Source organism: Haliotis asinina, chromosome 14, assembly GCF_037392515.1.
Source record: "Haliotis asinina isolate JCU_RB_2024 chromosome 14, JCU_Hal_asi_v2, whole genome shotgun sequence".
Classification (NCBI taxonomy): domain Eukaryota; kingdom Metazoa; phylum Mollusca; class Gastropoda; order Lepetellida; family Haliotidae; genus Haliotis; species Haliotis asinina.
Window position 1 is genome coordinate 29,429,730 of NC_090293.1, and position 21,424 is coordinate 29,451,153.

Here is a 21,424-nt window from a genome sequence, read left to right on the forward strand (position 1 = left end):
ATATTTTACAGAAAAAAAGCGTAGTAAAAAAGTTAAATTTAAAGAAAGGGACCCCAGAGACGTTCTTCATATCTACACTTGCCACATTTTCTAGACTTGCGTGGACCATCTTGGCTATATTTGCTTCAGGGTTTGTATATCAGACTGAGAGACGAGTTGTTCAGGCAGCTTTCAGATTGCCCATTAACATTCTCACCACCTTCTATACTAATACAGAACAGTTCATCTAACATAAGAGTGATACTGCACTGGAAGAAAGTGCATTAGAGTACCCTGCACATATATGTGTTTACTTTGTGTGAGAATGGTTCATCTTCGACATAGCACATCCAAGAGACAATTTTCTCAAACGCACTCTGTAACAAACTGATGTATAGTTGCATGCTGGATTTCCCTCGATACATGATGCAGGTATTAATGTGCTACCAGGATGTGCTACAGATACATGTTGAAGTTCTAGGGTGCCACGGCTGACTTCGCTATCGCCACGAAACATGCGAATTCTCAGGTATTTTGCGTCCGCCTATTCAGGGCCCTCTTCGAGTAAAACAGAGAACTTGGCTTCGTTTTGCAAAAATGTCCGTTTCACTGGCGCACGAGCGAAGTGGCACATGAACTCTTGGAGTAAAATTTTATACTGCTTATAGAAATAGCCCGATGTCAAGGCAGGATAAAATGGTTGAGTAAATCAACGGTTCGTCCATCATCGACTACAAAATACAGTATATCCCCGAGAGCGGCGCCAGACATTTAAACAAAGAGCAATCGAAGAAAAATAAGTTTTTTAGAGCACGTTTGATCATCTTATCAATTCCTAGCCTGATGCAAGGTATATGTAGTGATGTTAAGAAATAATAACACTGCAAAACGCATTATATAATGACTCTTTTAATTCAACTTAAAAATTAAGAAAGTAAATTAGGTTCATACAGCTTTGTATTCCCATGACACGATGCCCCGACACATTTCGAGAGTTGGGCTAGATTTGTCTTCAGCTGGTTGACAAGGTCAGGGTCGGCAGTTTTGGCAATGTTCATAAACTCGTATGGGTCACTCTGGAGATCGTACATCTCAACAAAGTTCTGAAATAATGAGTGAGCTAGTTGAACATTATTTATGGGTCAAATGTGGATAATGCAGAGATCTTAATCTCTGAGAATCTGGTATTCGAACCCGGAAAGTAAGGCGACTACTGCTTGACACGTATTAGATAAGCCTGCGCAGTAAACGTGTTTGTGCCAAGTAGACGGGGCAGGGTACGTAGACGAATAAACTTGACTGCTACAGCTACATGATGTAGATCGGGGATTAAGCACGTGCAATACGCTCTGAACGTGGCGTGAGCTCAAGGTCGCTTCTGTTTAACACGTGTCCTGTAGTATGATATAACAATAAAAATACGATTCGCACGAGTAAATTGAACTTTTCAATATTAAGACGACAGCCTGTTTTCCTCTTGTTTCAAATGGAATGTTCTGGAGGGCGTTCCCATATATACAAATCGGGGTCATTTGTCAGGTTGTGGCTCATCTAGTACTTGTCAAGCAGTAACAGATGATTTGGACATCCACTACATATGGGAGGCAGGATTCGCTCACTTATGTGTGAACGCCTGGTCTCGTGACTGATCGTGATTTTTTACCTCCGAGTGGATTTTTATATGGCGTTTACATGATGCTTATAACCTTTTTAGGTGTATAAAATTCTTCGCCACTTACCCCTTTCCGCAATCAAATCGTTAACGACTCGTTCCACGATCGATGGTATGTACGAGAAACGACAAACCAGTCAGAATGCGTGCATGACAAGGTATACAAATAATTTTCCTAGAGCTTGTTTCTCGGGATAGTTTGTGTCCAAAACATACAAAAGTCATATATTCTTATTGGTTTCTTCAACTGTTTCACCAGTACTGAGTGATGGGTGAATTGGGATTTTGTTATTAGAAATAGTCCAGCAGTATCACGGCGGGGGACACCAGAAATGCGATTCACACACTGTTCCCATGTGACGAATAATATATCCCTTTAACCTCTGGGCTACCACTCCGCCCCTCCAGACCACAGGCGTTCGTGTCATTGCGAGGATTGAAGATCTTTTTTTTAAATATGAAAATTTTGAGATGACCCCCGACTTGAAAGTACATTGTAAACCAAAAGTTACTGTGTTCTGTAATCTGATTGGTTGAAAAACATGATCAAATGGTATTAGATTCCCGGAAACTGCAAGACTATTCACTGCGTATTGACGTATTGCGTATTAAAGCACTCGGACGCAAGCGTCCTCGTGCTTTAACTATAATAGTTCAGGGCGAAAGTGTGCTTTATTGCACTATACATGGCGGTAGAACGAACTGTATTTCTTAAATATATCTAGATATCTAGATGATAGCAGATGTTCACTACTCACGACGTTGTCGTCGATCTCACAGTATTTGTAATGCTGTTGTCCGTCGCTGTATCTGATGCAGGTATAGGTGTTGTTCCAAGCATCCTCGCACTGACAATGGGCGTAGGTGTGGCACCACTAAAACATCATAAATAGTTTATTTTTAAAGTACAAGAAATAGTATTAAATCAACGTAGCTTTAAGGACATATATGTAACATCCAAAACTGTGGTCCACTGGAGATACCGCTCATGTGGGATCAAACGATATCGTTTTGACAGTAGATTTTGCACAATGCCCCTAAAGTCATCAAATACATGACTCTCAACGTTATGACGTTAAAACCCTGATGACGTCACAATACCATGATATCACTGCACTGCAAGTCCAATGCCTAATTAAGTGTTATTTTTTCATAAATAGAATCTCACCCGAGGGTCTTTTGATATCAAATACTTCAGTCATCACAAGTTGATAAAAGTGAGAAAAAAAATCCCGATGCATGCCGAATGTAGTTTTACAGCCACATATAATTACATTCCTGGCATATAACGTCGACCAGTGGGAAAACACAACTATGTTCAAGACCATAGGGGTAAATGACCCTCGTATAACTGACTAATCCAGGCGGGCCAGTGGTTGATGTGATGAACATCTGTATCCCCAGGGACAAGATCACATTTTGTTATCCTCATTTGTTTTCAGTGTAACAGCAGCTGTTAAATGGAACCAGCTCTCTGACTCTTTAAAGAACTCTGACGCTCTTCCACTATTTAAAGTCCACCTGAAGACCTATCTGCTCAGCAACGATCTCTTACTCTAGACTGGTTGAGAATTCCAGTCATATAGCTTTGATGTGTGACGTGTAAACAACATACAGTCCCTCATCATCATGGCACTTTGTCATAGGATTACGCTCTCTAAAAGGCCGAGTCCCTTGTTCGACACGCTTGGCGTAAGTGACTAAAACAAGTTTATTACTGGAAGGATCTGAATAATCGTTTAAACAACAAGAGTTTGATGCATTGATACTTTTTCTAACATCCATTTAGCTGGAATAGATGGCCTGTTTGCGTGCGGCAACTTGCGATGGGCGAGACGTTGCCCAGCTTGCTTCCGGTACCAGATTTCCGGTGACACAGGTATATTTAAGAACAAGGTCTAGTTATAAATTGCGCGACCGTCAAATATGACTTTACCAGACCGGACCAAGTGTACAAACATGTTTAGCTGTCACAGAAATTTGTTATTCCTGTAAGGATAAGCAGTTCCTTACAATCGAACTGACATCCATTAGACCATTCGAAAGGGTATGAAACGTCGATTGTCACTGGAGGTTTCTCAGGTACTCGCGAAGTACCATGACCTACTTACGGGCCCCATTGCTTAACATGAGCTAAAGCACAAAACGACAAAGACGACACCTATCCATCTGGAGGCCTTTTACGGCTAGCACAGGTACAATCCCATCCTAGAAGAGCTACAAGGTAGATAACGTACAGCCATTCTTTGATTGTCTAATTGGTCACATCCCGGGTTTATACGAGCCGATTCCCCGTGGTACTCTGTGAGAAAATGCTGCCTGAACGGCAACGTGGCGTTGTCGTGAAGCAGTGGCACTATGGACCTGCCGTCCATGTAGTCGGGGATGGTCGCTCCGGCTAGGTCCAAGAAAGTCGCAGCAAAGTCGATGTTCAGTACATTTTCCTGGAAAGAGGAGGATATCACTTGTGTAGCTAAAGCCAAAAGTATTATGAATTCACTAATTCAACATAAAAAAGACACTATATTAAGCCTTTGATAATCTCACGAACAGGAATCCGTTTCACAAAGCTGTAGTAGAGCTGTGACTATCGTAACCCCTATATATGCTGTGGTGTGGACTTATTGAGAATTAGATTTATTGAAATTATTGAGAATTTAAAGGTTGTATTTTTTTCTCCCATAAATTACTCACGTATTAAATGTGAATATTAGCAGAACATAACTCCAATACCGGACCACCTCTTCTTTCATTTCAGCAATATTTGTCAGAATTTATTATTGACACTTTCCTTAAGACGTCCCCAAACATTTCTACTGGATTTAGGTCAGGGCTATGGCTTGGCCGATCCAATAATGACATATCTGGGCTCCGAAATCGGACCTGTGAATGTTTTGAACGACGTTTTTTGTCGTTGTGTTGGTGGAAAATCCACTCATTTCCACAGAACACGTGATCAGATGGAAGTACATGTCCCTTGAGAATATCCGTGTACCGCTCACTGTTCATTTCCCCTCAAATACACAGAGTGGCGTTGCCTCTCAGATATGCCACCCCACCTCGTTAAATTTCGTCCTTTGGTCCCTGTTTTTCAGCTTGTTTGGTCCAGAATATCAGTGTATTAGGAAACAGCCACACAGAACTTTCATCTGAGAAAATCCCATTGTCTCAGTTAAAATTTTTATGCAGTAGCACCAGGTCAATCTTCGCTCTTATTTTTCAGCATTCATGATCGGTGATGTAATTCCTCAACTTTTCTGCCAACCCAATGCATGCAGCTCAGTTTTAATTATCTCCTTGCAGACAGCCACAGTTTCTCTATCAGTCATATCCAGCCTCAGGTTTTCTAAACTCCTTCGTTTGTTTTTAGAACAAGAATAAAAAAAGCCACCTCCTGTCACCGACAGTAAATTTTCTGGGCCTACCTGTGCACCTCTATTGCCCAATGCCATAAATAAAGGGGTATAACTCTTCACAAATTAATTATAAAGGATTAACGGAGTTGTCTCTCTTGAATAAAACCAAGCACTTCATAGCTGGTCAAAGCCGTTTATACTAGAAATCCAGTTAAACACATTCCTACAATTCTCAATAGTTTCTGGTCATACTACACAAGAGTCGTAGTGCTAAGATTGGTCTGTGAAACAGGACCCTGGTTAGCATGTATGTTCGTATAATGATTTGACGTGACGAGTTCAAGTTCCATTTTAGTGCTGCTGTGAACAGTCTGTCAGTTATTACATATTGGGTGGAAGAAAGACGATTAATTAATGATTATGTTTGTTTGTTGTTTGACGCCGCTCAGCAATATTTCAGTTTACTGCGGCGGACTGTACATAACTAAGTCTGGACCAGCCGACCCAGTGACCAACAGCATGAACATCGATCTGCGCAATTGAGATACGAAAACACGTGTCCACCAAGTCAGAGAGACCGACAACCCGATCCCGACGGTCGCCTGTTATGACACGCAGAGGTTGCTGAAGAGCAGTACTGACCCGGATCTTCACGGACTGATGTTACTGTGACACTTTCTAACATATCTGTGATCCTGAGAAGCCAAGGATCAATAACGTTAAGCCTCATTTCTCCCAACCTCCCCTTTTGGCGCTGACCTTGTTCACAGAACGGGGGCGTATTCCGGGACCCCGAACTAGCAGTGGTACTCGAACATCAAACTCATAAAGGTTTCGCTTGTCCATCGGCAGTGAAAATTGACCTGTAAACAACAGTGTACAAGTGTCAAACTCAGCATTAAGCACAGAAATAATGGGTATCTGAATGATGCAAGGGTGGGAACAGTACGTTTAGATACTGACTAGATAGTTGTGTAGTTCACTACTGCCAAATACAGTGTTTCTGACGTTGGTGGTGCTTTTTCCGTTCTGTTTGAGTGTCGAGGTAGATCATACAGTTTAGCAGAATTGAAAAGCAGTCTCCAAACGTGTGTGTAACTCAGACCCTTAACTGAACGCCATTTTGTGAATTTTTGTCACAGACTGGAACACCTGTACACAGGCCTGTTCTGAATATAATGAGACATGTTAATATAGTTACACGCCGTAGTAGCCCGTGATATACCACGAACATAGCACCTGCAAACACTGGAGTTTGAACTCTTTGCTGAAGGAGTACCATCGGGCTCTGAGCCAGCCTCTGAAATGTTACTAAAACAGTCCGATATACGTTGTTCCGGGCGATATTGCCTCGTGTGGCGTTGCGTATTAAATCTCTACCAATCATCACTCAGTGGGTACTCCAGATTAGAATATGAACCCTGTAGAATACGTTTACTGGAGGTGACTATGGATTTGGTACTCAGACTCATTGACTACGTGTCATCGAAACCTGCATCGAGGAACGTCATTCATAATATCAATCACTGGTTTAAAGGGTTTAATCCGATATTTCTGTCTGAAGCTGTTATTTTGTTGACTGAGGCATGACACAACAGACCATTTCCTAAGTACTTGCCCACGTGATATCCGTTATCTGAGGAGTAAAAGATGTACGTGTTGTCAAGGCCAAACTTCTTCAACAACGTGTTGACAACGTCTTCCACCATGTCTTCAACGGACATTAGGGTACGCCATCTTTAATCACATGAATAATCTTCAGGAATTCTCGAATTAAACAGTTGACTTGTCAAACAATATTTTCTTTTCTAAACGTTCGTCATGACCGGCTAAAACCATACTATGTCCATAGTGACACTGAGGCAGAGAGAGTGAGTATGGTTTTACGCCAATATCACAACGGGGAACACCAGAAATGGGCTTCACATTGTACGTATATGGGGAATCGAACCCAGGTCTTCGGCGTGACGAACGCTACAATCACTAGGCTACCCCACCGCCTCGATACAGACAGAATGGAGTTTCGCCAGGAAATGTTATTTCACAATTAATCGATTTACCAAGTAATCCTGCACAATGGCTGTTGAACTAATCTGTATTATGAAACCAAAATCATAAAATCATGTCGAGCCATCACCGTTTCTGTAATCAGTCTCCGGAAGGAATGATTAAACGGAAAGGAAATTGCATTGCGCTATAAAATATTTCATAGACTGTATGTTAGTGCGAACACACCAATTGATGGAATTAGCACAACATTAGTAGTAGTAATGACAATAACCACGTTTATAGCGCCATTCCAGAATGCATATCTTGTCAAAGCTCTGTTATTATTACCCCGGATAATCCAAGCTGTCTATGACGCGTTAGATGGTGACTAGTAGACTTATCCCATCGGGTACCCATTTTCTGCTGAATGAGCATCACTTTGAATAAACAATATGTCCACAGGTGTTGCTGTTGTCCAACGTACCTGTTTCTATATATGCCATCAATATACGTGGCAGTATCGTTCGGGATGGGTGTTATAGCTTGATCAATAATCCAGTGCTTGTCCTGAAATAAAAAAAAACCCATTGCGTCAAAATACATTACTGTCACTGACAATGGGTGTATTGTCATCTGTAGTTTATGTACAGATGTATGCAGGTGTATCCATATAAAAATATCATATCTTATCCAGTGATGGAGCGTAATTTTTGAGATTTTTTTTATAGATGTACGAAGTAGACGTTTTACGTATGTGGAAACGCCCGTTTCTGCTGTTGGTTCCACGAAGAATCATACACATGTGATTGAATTACTTGGGTAGCATGACTGAGCGAGTTTGTTTTAAAGCCGCTTTTAATAGCAGCTAAACTGCATTACGGACTGTCATCTTGGTAAGAGTGTTACGGATTGTCATCTTGGTAGGAGCATTACGGATTGTCATCTCGGTAGGAGCATTACGAATTGTCATCTCGGTAGGAGCATTACGGATTGTCATCTTGGTGGAGTATTACGGATTGTCATATTGGTAGGAGCATTACGGATTGCCATCTTGGTAAGAGTGTTACGACTGGTCATCTCGGTAGGAGCATTACGGATTGTCATCTTGGTGGAGTATTACGGATTGTCATATTGGTAGGAGCATTACGGATTGTCATCTTGGTAAGAGTGTTACGGATTGTCATATTGGTAGGAGTATTACGGATTGTCATCTCGGTAGGAGCATTACGGATTGTCATATTGGTAGGAGTATTACGGATTGTCATCTCGGTAGGAGCATTACGGATTGTCATATTGGTAGGAGCATTACGGATTGTCATCTTGGTAAGAGTGTTACGGATTGTCATATTGGTAGGAGTATTACGGATTGTCATCTCGGTAGGAGCATTACGGATTGTCTTCTCGGTAGGAGCATTACGGATTGTCATCTCGGTAGGAGCATTACGGATTGTCATCTCGGTAGGAGTATTACGGATTGTCATCTTGGTGGAGTATTACTGATTGTCATATTGGTAGGAGCGTTACGGTTTGTCATCTTGGTGGAGTATTACTGATTGTCATATTGGTAGGAGCATTACGGATTGTCATCTTGGTAAGAGTGTTACGGATTGTCATATTGGTAGGAGTATTACGGATTGTCATCTCGGTAGGAGCATTACGGATTGTCATATTGGTAGGAGTATTACGGATTGTCATCTCGGTAGGAACATTACGGATTGTCATATTGGTAGGAGCATTACGGATTGTCATCTTGGTAAGAGTGTTACGGATTGTCATATTGGTAGGAGTATTACGGATTGTCATCTCGGTAGGAGCATTACGGATTGTCTTCTCGGTAGGAGCATTACGGATTGTCATCTCGGTAGGAGCATTACGGATTGTCATCTCGGTAGGAGTATTACGGATTGTCATCTTGGTGGAGTATTACTGATTGTCATATTGGTAGGAGCGTTACGGTTTGTCATCTTGGTGGAGTATTACTGATTGTCATATTGGTAGGAGCATTACGGATTGTCATCTTGGTGGATTATTACGGATTGTCATCTCGGTAGGAGCATTACGGATTGTCATGTTGGTGGAGTATTACGGATTGTCATCTTGGCTGAAGGAATACGGATTGTGATCTTGGTGGGATAATAATGGATTGTCATCATGGTGGGATTATTACAGATTGTCATCTTGGTGGGATTATAATGGATTGTCATCATGGTGAGGTTATTACGGATTGTGACCTTGGTGGGATTATAATGGATTGTAATCATGGTGGGATTATTACGGATTGTGATCTTGGTGGGAGCATTGCGTATTGTCAAATGGGTGGGATTATTACGGATTGTCATATTCGTGGGAGTATTACGGGTGGTCATCTTGCACCTATTATCTCCCGAATCCTTTAGGCAAGGTTAAACCTAGACTTGGTCCATGCAGGGCTTTTGTCTGATAGAAACTGAAAAGACGTGGTCCAAGGACTGCATGACAAACAACATGGAACCTGACCTTGCCGTGGACGTTATAGGACCCCGTTCTCTGTGCAACAACGTCCGAGAAATGATCCTCGTACTGAGGCGCCGATGTCCATGGCTCGTGACACGCTGGGGTGGATAACATCATGAAGAAGGGGGTGTCGGCGCTCTGGTAGCTCAGAAACTCCATACCGCGTCTATGCTTATTGGGGGAAGAAAAAAGAAAATATCCAAATCTCCTAGCTTCCTCAAGATCTGCATCTCTTTATACACATGTTAATAAGAATATATTGCCAACGCTCGATGATGTCAGTCTCGATCAGTTTGAAAAACATCGTCCCGCGGGCGTCAACGACAAAAAAGTGATGAAACTTAAAATTCATCTTATTCCGGGACAAGCAGAATAGTGCATTTTGTCTTCTTGGAGGTTACGGAAACGAACGGAAACATGGAAACTAAGAACAGTAACGTCACACAGAGATTATTTCAGTAAAGAGAACTCTGAATTACAAAAGACCCACGATCTGCGACCCGGTTAAAATATACTAATATAAAAAATACCAATATCCCTAACTTATTTTGTCCAGTATATGTGTGTGTGTGTGTCTCTCTCTCTCTCTCTCTGTGTGTGTGTGTGTGTATGTGTGTGTGTGTGATTAGATAATACCGAGTGTACAGTAGTACATATAAAACTAGTACTTTCCGAAATGATAACACAACATGCTAAGGTCCGTGTCGTGTTATCATTTCGGAAATTACTTCGGAAACTATACAACTGCAGTAGTTAACGATAGTTACGATCACATCCGTTAGATAGTCCTCGGTGTAATTCCACCCGTGAGTCTCTCTAGTTCCATTGATTGACAGATTGTAGTTGTAATAGACTGAGTTGCCAACCTGAAAGAATAATAATAACAAGTATATACTACTAGACAGATATTAGATGATCCTTCGCACTAAACGCATTTGTGACAAGAGAGGCGGTACAACGAATTGGCGAGTACAGTTGGCTGTTACAGGTAGCATGACGATTATGCACGTGCAATACATGCTAACCGTGACATGAAATCAACACCGCATATTCCTTCGAATGATAAGACTGCAATTTCAGGCATAAGATACTGATATTCCACGCTAACCTTTAGTTAAGACGAAGACAAATAGATGATTGGGGCATTGACAAGCATTTTAGATATTCAACAATTTTGTTAAAAAAACCCAGGAAAATGTCATTTGCTTCGTGAAATGGATCGGTGGTCCTAAACATATTTGTTCAGTATATTGTGTTGATTCAATTCGTTGGGATTGTACCTGTTCCCAAATCGAGCGTGCTGTAACAATTCATGCGTGAAACGCACGGGGAAAATGAACTTCTCGATATTTATCAGACAACCTGTCTCCCTCTTGTTTCAAGTGGATCGTTCTGTGGGGTGTTCCCAAGTATGCAAATTGGGGTCATTTGTCATGTCGTGGATCATCTTATATGTGTTTACCAGTATGTCTTTATAAATAAAGAGAGAGAGCGAGCAAGCGAGAGAGAGAGGGAGAGAGAGAGAAAGAGAGACAGAGAAATGTAATCAAGACTGAAGATTCAGTTCGTTGTTTTCACGACCCAGAATATGGAAAGTAAGTTATGATAAGTGAAAATTTAAAATTCTATGGAATAGTCCCGTATGCTGCATCAAAGCTATCAAAACAGACCAAACTGACCTTATCGTGTTTGACAAAACAGATTAAATTATTGATATCATTGAGTTACCTGTTTCTATTGGCAAAATAAATGATCAACAACATTCAGGACATATGTGGCAGTTATGCTGACCTCGCCTACGAGATATACTCTCAAATATTAAGTTGTCCACATATTTTTTTTATTATTGTTCTTGGTGTCTTTCAGGATGGTGGGGGTAGTCTAGTGGTTAAAGCGTTCGCTCGCCACGAGGAAGGCCCGGGTTCGATTCCCCATATGGGTACAATGTGTTCCCCGCCGTGATATTGCTGGAATGTGGCTAAACGTGGTCATAAAACTCACTTCACTCTTGCATTTGGTGGCTTAAGTTTGGTGCCTCCCAATCAGTATTGGATGGCATTGGGAAACTTCCGGGTTTGGTGGCAAGAACAACGCACCTCAATGTGCAATATGTGTGTATACACCAGTACATAAACCGAGATACTCACCAGGCCGACCCACGAGTCCCATCCAGGGGGTACGTGCTGCACTCCACCAGTAGTATCCTCACCATACTGCAACGTCAACGTCCTGTTATCATCAACACCGGCTACATTGCTGCCCTCACTATATTTAGTCAGTTCACACGTATTTGTCTTCCTCCATATGAGGGGTGAATCAAACACTTTTAAGGCTACATACCTTCTAGATTGGTGACCTGGAAGCATACTGGGTTATACATACGTGTACAGTACATTTGAGCTCATCATTACCGGTATGGCGTTTTCCATGGAGATGTTCCTTCAATTTTGGAAGTAGGTGAATGTCGCTTGGGACCAGGTCAGGTGAAATGGAGGAGCAGGAGTTCTTCGAAACCACATTGATGTACTGCAGACTTTGCCAATCGACAGGTGTGTTACCAAGCATTGTCATGTAAAATCAGCTCCAGCCCTCAACATCTCTCACGTTGTACTCGTAGGTATACCCCAGTATGCAAGGACCTGTTGCTTTCGAACTGGTTGGTCTATTTGAGTAAAATAACTGGAAATGCTGATGAACACTGTCCAACAACACTCCTAAGATTAGTTGGTGTCACCAGACTAGAAATTATGTAGACTTAGAACTTTTAGACCAGCCCTCGTACCACACAACTGAGCTGGCTGCTCTTAAAACATGCCAGATAATCCAGACAAGGTGTAAACTCCCATGCTAATGTGTATTCCTGTCCTTTACCGCATTCAGGTCTCCGGGTTGTTGCCAAATTAGTATGAGATACCATTTATAATTTCACTGGAGAAGTATCCATCCCACACAACCCAGTTAACAACACATTCTGCTGTCTGTAATAGTAATCAGAAAATAAACGATTCCGAGAATAAGGGACGCAACTCTTCATTATTAGTTGGAGCTTTGGATTATTGTGTACGTGTTACGCAACTAAGCAGCATAACAAATATATGAAGGTAAATAATCGAGACTGGATCAGACAATCAGAGTGACTGACACCTTAAGCGTTGATGGTTAATGGAATGTCGTATCATGTGTCAAGCAGGACAGCGCCTCTTACGTCAAGCTTTGATAGCCGAAATTCAACTCTACGTACCCCGGATTTTCATGAGGACGCGCACAACTGACTGAAGACCATCTGTCTTCAAAAAACATATTCAGTTAAACATATTTGACCCCTTGGAAACGTTGATGAAACAATTCTTCAACGAAGTTGCAAAATCTTTTGAACTTTTGCAAAATAAAATCACACAAACGGTTCGAACTGTCCCCACACTGGATACGTCCTTACCAGATTGAGGTACTTTCCTGCGAAGAAAGTGGAGTAGCCTTGCTGCTTCATGAAGACGGGGAACGCGTTTATTTCTTGCGTTCTCTGGAAGTCGGGGCTGCTGCAGTTACCCGCCACACTGTTGTTTATTGCCAGGTGATTATGCAAATACTTCCCTGTGAAAATACTTGATCTGCTCGGACAGCACACCGGTGTTGCTACAAACTGACAGAAATAGAAATAAGACTATCTGAAATTTGAGGTGATCCAGGATAAATCAGATGTACTGTACAAGATCCTCCTATGTCTGTTTGTTTATATCACCCTCTCTGTGGCCTTGTGGACAGACAGACTGAAAATGGGAGCTTGAGAGAGTCGGCCGTTTGATCCAACTGTTGTATCATACTAAAAAGACATTTAAAGAAGGTAATTGTTGTTACTTTGCCTGGTCGTCGGATTGAAGAGGGTAGGTCAAGGACAGGTTCGCTCTGAGTCAGTATAACTTATGTACATGAAGTATTCATGGTAATTTATGTTTCGCAGTGTGTTGCATCATAAAAACAAGCATACGGACACAGGGATATGACTCGTGAAGGCCCCAATTAACCCTGAGATATTTTGACGTTCTAAGCAAGACTGTCCTGAAGGGTGGGGTTTCATAGCCTGTTAAGCTTGGACATTTTACCAGAGTTCCCTCAATCCATTTCATTTCACCATAACAGTGTAGTCGAAATGTAAAACAATTTCGAGCTGCGATCAAGGTCACAGCTACCCAAACTCGGACTGTACTTGACTGCAGGCTGTGTAAGTAACGTACTATCCAGTACCAAATATTATAACCATTGTTTTTTGAAATGGTAACATTAAATTGAATTTCCATTTGATGCAATATTCGTTGACTGTATCATAAGCAGAGAAAGTTATAAAAAGTAGGGTTGTATTTACACTCAGCTTTTGTTCCAGTGTCACGCCTCTAGAAGTTCTAGGCAACAGGGATTATTCAAGATCATGTACACTTCACATTTATATGTTCAAGAAAACATATAGACATGCTACCTAGATATGCTACCTATTGTAGAAGACCTATATCTAAATCCAGCTTGTGCTGATTACCTAAGATTCCTGCTTCTTTAACACACTGCGCCTGTTGAAACTCTCATGGACATAAAACAGTTAATACGCCATACGAATTTGGATCTGTCAATTCGCCAAACTCTCATGGACATAAAACAGTTAATAGGCTATACGAATTTGGATATGTCAATTCGCCGAAACGGACTGTGGTTCCCGAGATATGCCATCCGTACATGTTCGATAAGACCGCAAACCATATGAGGCTTTCCTGACATTGCCTACCAGCCTGGGTCAGCTTCCTCAAAGTCGTAACGATACGATCGTTTTCAGGAGCGGGGCCTTGTTAGAGGCAGGCTAAAATAATTCTTCCCTTTTCGATGGTATGGACCGGAGTTTAAGAGAAACATAAAGATGCGTTCCCCAAACGGTTTTCTGTCAGTTTGCCCTTGTTTTCCTTTTGAAGAACTGGGCCCTGGTTCCAGTGAGCGATCGTAGCGATAAAGTGATCGTAACTCCCATACTTTAGTGTCGACTTGCAACGATCGCCTTGTGAAACGGGCCCTGGGATTCTTATGATTGAAACAGCACACTGCGCCTTTAGTTCAGTAACATATTCTACATTTAACATTCACGCTGCGACAGTTTCCAATTACTTACCATGTTTTCGAATGTCATTCCTTCATTTCCAATGAGCTTTTTCGTTTTCACCATGGGCGTCTGAAACAAGTGAGTTACCATACTTTTACACATCTGGGACATATCCCAGCTATTTTCGGGTGGAGGTCATCATTGTGACCTAATACCATATCGAGAGAAGACCAAAACATAACTGTCTCAGGCGACGCTCATAAATTATCAGTCATAGAAAGCCAATGTTAAGGTTAGGGTATTCTGCACGGCTATTAATTATTAACACGGCAAAAAATTTATACCGAATAGTATTTCCATTCAATACACCTTAACACTAATCCACCCACATCAGGTGTTTGTAACGAAGACATTAGTGAGTGAGTCAATTCTGTTCAGCACCGTGTGGAGCGGACTCATCAGTGGTTTACACCGTGGACGATGTCCTTGCACTCCGGTTTGAATGAATAGCAAGTAACAAGTCTGACCATACGAGCTATTTAAGACTTACTAGTGACTAGCAATAGGACCACGTGAACCTGTTCGTACCTGTGCCTCAACCTGAGTCAAGGCAACTTGGCTGTGCGGGAATACTGCTATATACGTTGTAAAACTGTACTCCCTCGCTCACTATAGGACTCATGGATGGAATGAAAGGTATTAAATATATCACCCAAACCTCTGTTCCATATGTCGTTTGTGTGAGATTTTGTACAATGTCTGACAATGCTACGACGTCATGAAGTTGATGACATCACAAGGCTATGACTTCGCTGCACTGCAAGTCTAATGACAGAACTGTCTTCAGAGGATGTGACAAAATCCAGCCCTTTGTAGTGAACAGTACGGATAAACACCAAACGCAAACCTACCATTCCACCGATCTCCGAGTCCTGATCATCTGTCAGTATGAAGACAATATTCGGAGGATTTCCTGTAACGCTGTTTAACATGTACAAGGTGGCCAGTAAGCCACTCAAGAACTTAACGCCCATCATGGCTCGTTGTTTCACCTACAACTGGGAAGCCACTCGTGAGATTTTCCAGTGTGTTCACTTTTCAGTCTGATAAGCTACATTGACTGGTTTAGCTTGACCCACTTCTCGCCCTTGACAAGACGAGGTACGATGAAGGACGTTTTGTTATCAAATAATAATGATTCTCGAAATATTTTATCTTCTTCATATATGCTCGTGTGATTCAGTACGAATGTACTTTACGTTTGAAGTATCACGATTTAGATCACTTGAAAAAAATATGTCCAAACTCTTGAAAAAACGCTGACACCTTTACTCAGTAGCTTATGCAGACAGCAATAAATAGGTCATGTTACCGAGGTACTTGTTTTTTTATTGTTTGTTAGTTGTTTAACTCCGTACTTATCAATATTCAAGCTTTATGGCCGGTAAATAACTGAGTATGGACCAGTCATTTTAGTGATCAACATCATGAACATCGATCTATGTAATTAGGATGTGACGATATGAGTAGGAGAAAAGTAATCCGTTTAGCACAGACAATAGCATTCCTAAGAGAACAAAAGCATTCCAGACGAATACAATAGCATTCCAGACGAATACAATAGACATTCCACAGGATTACTCCTTAAAATCCTTAAACTATTCAGGATTACTCCTCCCTTCGAGAACAAAGCATTCCAGAGCACAACAATAGACATTCCTGAACACACCTCCCTATGAGCACAAGCATTCCAGAGGGATGAATCAAACTATTTAAACTATTTAACGATATCATTCCACATATGTATCCTAAATACAATAGCATTCCACAAGAACGACTCTTAACACTCTTAAAACTAGGCAAACTATTTAACCTTGGCATTTCACAAAGTGCTCTTTAACGCAAAGTATGCAAACTATTTAACGATGGCATTAGACAGATACATCCTGAGTCAACTGAAACCGTTCAAACGATATGCGGTGAACAACCAAGTTATACATTAACCTTTGAGCAGCTCGTTAGCTTATATAGAGTGTTTGTTTTTAGGGGTTTTTTTTTGTTTTTTGTTTTGCTTTGTTTTGTTTTGTTTTGTTGTTTTTTTGTTTTTTTGTTTTTTTTAGTTTTTTTTGATTTTTTGTTTTTTATTTTATTTTTTATTTTTTATTTTTTTTTTTTTCAGATCTATGATAGAAGGTAAAGGTTAACTTTATGAAACGTGAACATTCATAGAGTTCGGAATGTATCAAATAATGAATGAATAAACCAGACGTTGCTTTGAAAAACTTGAAATGCTCGCTGAGACATATACACAGAGAATCAATGTTCCCGTACGCTCTCGAAATTGATCGCCAAAACGCAGAAACAGGCGAAGTAACGCGTTCGGTTTGACCTCATAACGCCTTGGCAGTTGCGTTCGAGTGAATGTTTTACGGTTCATGGTCTATGAAATGGAATTGTAATGCATCAATAACATCGCATCATAGTAAAGTACAACACATTTAAGTGTGATGACACATTTTGTTCACTCATGTAACACTTGTTACTCAATGGAACACAATAAATGAATGAAACTTACCTAAAGTTTAACATAACAGGGTTTGCAGATGCACTCCGTTATCGTCTTTAGACAGGTCATGTTCATTTTTTTTTTCAAAAATGGTAGCGTTAACACCTGTAGTTCCACCATACACTTGATATTTAAACACGGTCTCTTCCTAGTTGTGTCCTTAAATATTTCCAGATTGTCCTCTCCTCTCTTCCTCTTCACTATCTTCTCTTTCTTTCTCCTTTGCTTAATTGTTTTCTCTTCCAATGTCTTCTGTTCTTTCGTAATTGCTTTCACTCTCTGTCTTATCTCTTTCAGTCTTTTCAGTTTCTGTTCTCTCTTGAACTTTTCGCAGTAAGCCTTAATTATTGGTTGATTTTCTAGTATTTCTATTTGACGATCCAACAAAGTAGGAGTCTGTTTTTTGGTAAATGTTTGGTTTACTTTCCTTAATCCTAGAACGTTAAAAAAAATCTTCCATCATACCAGCAGTAAACTGTCCAAACGTGCAGAATATTCATCACACACTCACATCGTCTTTGACTCAGTATTTACCAAAACAGTGTTCTATTGAAAATATTTCAATCTACCTTGTGGTTAATTTGAGGGTTGAGTTTATGGGCGGAGGGGAGGACTTCTTTGCCAAAAAGAACGTGAGCTAGGTTAACAAAGTGTGGTAGCCGTCCATGACCAAGGTTTTGATATTTGTCATGCCAACGTCAGCAAGATTTGATATCGCTTATGTGAATGTACCTAACTTCTTGAAACGTGGACAATTTCTTTTTTGTCTTTAAGAATACACCCATCATGACTTGTAGTTTTTGTTGAAATCTATGTCACGATTCTCGTTTTCAAAGCTGCGACTGTGCGATATATATAAGATGGTATAAACTTATACTAATCAAACGGTATGGCTTATCTAAGTATTTCACCTTCTGTTTCGGGATACGATTTCGCTATAGTTAAAGCAAACCATAGTATATCTTTTAGTTCTATTTCGTTCGAGAATTTGATTGATACCTTTGGATTTATTTTTTCAAAACTTGTGGAACATCAAAATTATAGTTATCCTTTTTCGTTGTACGAGAGAATTCAATTCACGCCCTTAAAACTAGGCAAACTATTTAACCTCAGCATTCCACAAAGCGCTCTTTAACGGAAAGTATGTAAACTATTTAATGATAGCATTTCACAGATGCATCCCGAATCAATTGAAACCGTTGAAAACGATATATGGTGAACAAACAAGTTATACATTAACCCTTGAATAGCTCGATCCGGTTAGTATCGTAAGCGTTCTATATACACGTGTGTTTCACAGCTCTCACTAGTGACAAAAAACATGCCAACAAGTTTGTTAGCTTATAAAGGAATCCTTTTGTATAAGTTTGTAATCTTCTGTCACTATTCAGATCTATGATAGGAGATAAAGGGTTAACTCTATGAAACGTGCTCATTCATGGCGTTTGGAATGTGTTTTCAAATAAATGAATGAATGAACGAGACGTTGCTTTGAAAAACTTGTCATGCTCGCTGAAGCATATACGCAGAGAATCAATGTTCCCGTACGCTCTCGAAATTGAACGCCAAAACGCAGAAACAGGAGAAGTCAGGCGTTCGGTTTGGCCTCATAATGCATTAGCAGTTGCGTTCGAGCGAATATTTCCAGTTCATGGTCTATGAAATGGAATTGTAATGCATAAATAACATCGCATCATAGCAAAGTTCAACACCTTTAAGTGTGATGGTACATTTTGTCCTCGCATGTAAGACATATTACTCAAAGCAAAACAAATAAATGAATAAAACTTACCTAAAATTCGAACAAAAACGGGTTTGCATACACACTCTGCCGTTTTCATATCAGTGATGCTTTCTTTTTTATATAAAACTAATTCCAGTGTTAGTCTTTCCAGTTTCACTGAACATTCCAGTTTCACTGAACATTCGGTCTTTAAACACAATTTTCACATCACTTTTCAGGACAGGTTTCACATTCACATTACAGTTTTAGATTGGTACAATATTTCCATTGGAATAAATCAACAGGTGTTTTTCCGCTATAAATCACCAAAAGTCCGTTTTTCATGAGAAAGTGTCATTAAGATATCAAATCCCACACATTTCAACACGTTAAGTCGCAAATAGTTTTCATATCAGTCATTAGCTACATACATAGTGAGATTTCTTCTTGGCGTCATGTAGCAGTTATACAAACAAATTGTTCAAATACTGTGATGCCCTCGGAGCACGATTGAAGTGAGTGGAGTAGTTTTACAAATCGTTTCAGCGGAATCACACTCAGGGTTCAACTGGTGAAAAACCATAAGACATCTCACGCATGGTCGGTTTTATCGTTTGCTTCAGCCTTTCGCCGAAACAACAGGCTTTATGCAGTAACCGTTATCACAAACCGACCTCTACCCTGCGCATTTTATACTAACCGATAAACTAATGTATCACACGTTTTTGCCATAATGTCGGACACGCATAAGCGTTATACAACAAATATCACGACTTCTACTACAAACTTCAATAAAATGTACTGTTCAAAATGTCACGGACAGGATTTTGCAATAGGTTTAGTATGTAAGACGAAAAATACCCATGCATTATAACAGAGACCATTTAATAAATTTATTATATGGTCTCTGACTATAAGTGTCATGCCTGTTCTATTGATTTCACCTGCAACATTTGGCTTTGATTATTTATTGGTTATTCCTAACCATCAAATTTCTCTTTATGAACATACCATTCCATTTTCATAACTACTTTAGATCAAATCAGGAATTGACGAAACAACTTTTATCATTTTTTTTTGGTTCATACTACCATTATTTTATGTCAAACATAAATTAGTTTCACTGTTAAGTTATTTACCACGTCTGTGGAGATAACCGGTTATATTAGTAAAAAAAAAATTATGAACAGAGCCGATCGCTACGTGTTCACCACCACCTTCCTGAAACACCCATGTGCCAAAAGACATCCTGGTACCTATTCATGCTACATAGTAATCTGTCCGATTGATCATTTCTTTCCGATTCAGTGCTGTATCACGTTGCGACCCAGCCCAAGTCAAAAGAATGTGCCGACTCTCTCCATCTTTTATAATCTAATGTAAAATGTAGACAAATGAAACCTGCCAAAGAGAAATTTCTCACGATTTGATATTGCAATGTCCTGGCACTTTCATAGAACTCTTTATCTCTTACAGACACCGCTAGTGCTTAGTGAAAGGAGCATGATATTGCAAAAATATTTCATCTATAAAAAGATCTGACTGTCCTATCATTCACTCACACGACATCAGGCAAGCATACACATTCGTGAAAAGCCTAGCCTTGTCACACCGAGGATTCTTCATCCGTTCTTGCATACAACAGAACGGTAAGCATTTTTACTGACTTAATTGAATAGTTTTGTCTGTTCTTTTTTAAGTATAAGCTCGTGTTGCATGCGATATTATACATTATTTGCAAATGTTTCTATAACTTCCTGTATTACCTTGATCGTTTATAAGTAGAGTAAGAGAAACATTGTGGCCAATATAAATGAGCGTTATGCTGAGAGTGAGCTATGAGACTTTTTATTATTTTTTTCCTCTCTCTACAGATCGTCAAGGGGTGTAACTTAGAAATTGATGAATAGCCAATGGTTCTACACATTGTTGTTAGCCTAACACTAGTTAGCCATGAGTAATTTCAGCACCTGCCCGGTGTTTGTTTGTGATCGTTGTCAGCAAACCTTTGGTCTTAAACATAATTTACTACGTCACCAAAGACATTGTGGTAGAGTAGACACTTTATATTCTTGTCAATTTTGTCAGAAGACTTTCAACCGAAAAGATAATTTGAATCAGCATGCTAAATCCTGTCGACAAAAAGTAACCTATCGTCGTCAATGTCTGCATTGCATTCAACATTTTCAAAATGAATCTGATTATCTAAACCATCACTGTGCATCAAGTAGAGCTCCTGGTCTCACTTGCCGAACCTGTCACCAATCCTTTCCTACCTCAAAAGCATTCAGACTGCACAAATATAAAACAAATCATGATATGATAGGGCATGGTAAAGGCAGGACTAAGACAAAGTCTAAGCCAGCAACAGTGTCTGTAGCACCCCCTGATTCACCTCCTGTTTCCACTGCTCCTCCCGCTTCGCCTCGCCATCCTAGTCAACCCAAAGATCATTCAAAGGCATGTTCTAGTCAGGCTTTACATGGTGATGTGAGGGAGTATGATTTTGAAGGACAAACGTCTACTGACGCATTAGAATTTCTAGTCCGAGAACAGAGTAATGTCATTT

General features: G+C 40.2%; 1 protein-coding gene across 1 annotated transcript; it reads right to left on the reverse strand.

The window, feature by feature from the left end:
• Positions 1 to 870: 870 nt before the first annotated feature.
• LOC137260943 (N-acetylglucosamine-6-sulfatase-like) lies at positions 871 to 15,671 on the reverse strand. The gene is made up of 12 exons (XM_067798517.1): positions 15,478 to 15,671; positions 14,636 to 14,695; positions 12,926 to 13,129; positions 11,637 to 11,702; positions 10,257 to 10,355; positions 9,493 to 9,660; positions 7,481 to 7,563; positions 6,626 to 6,744; positions 5,767 to 5,870; positions 3,889 to 4,095; positions 2,410 to 2,526; positions 871 to 1,082 (listed from the first exon to the last, which is right to left on the reverse strand). The coding sequence occupies exons 1-12, from the start codon at positions 15,601 to 15,603 to the stop codon at positions 906 to 908; spliced, it is 1,530 nt and encodes a 509-aa protein (XP_067654618.1). The 5' UTR covers positions 15,604 to 15,671; the 3' UTR covers positions 871 to 905.
• Positions 15,672 to 21,424: the final 5,753 nt, after the last annotated feature.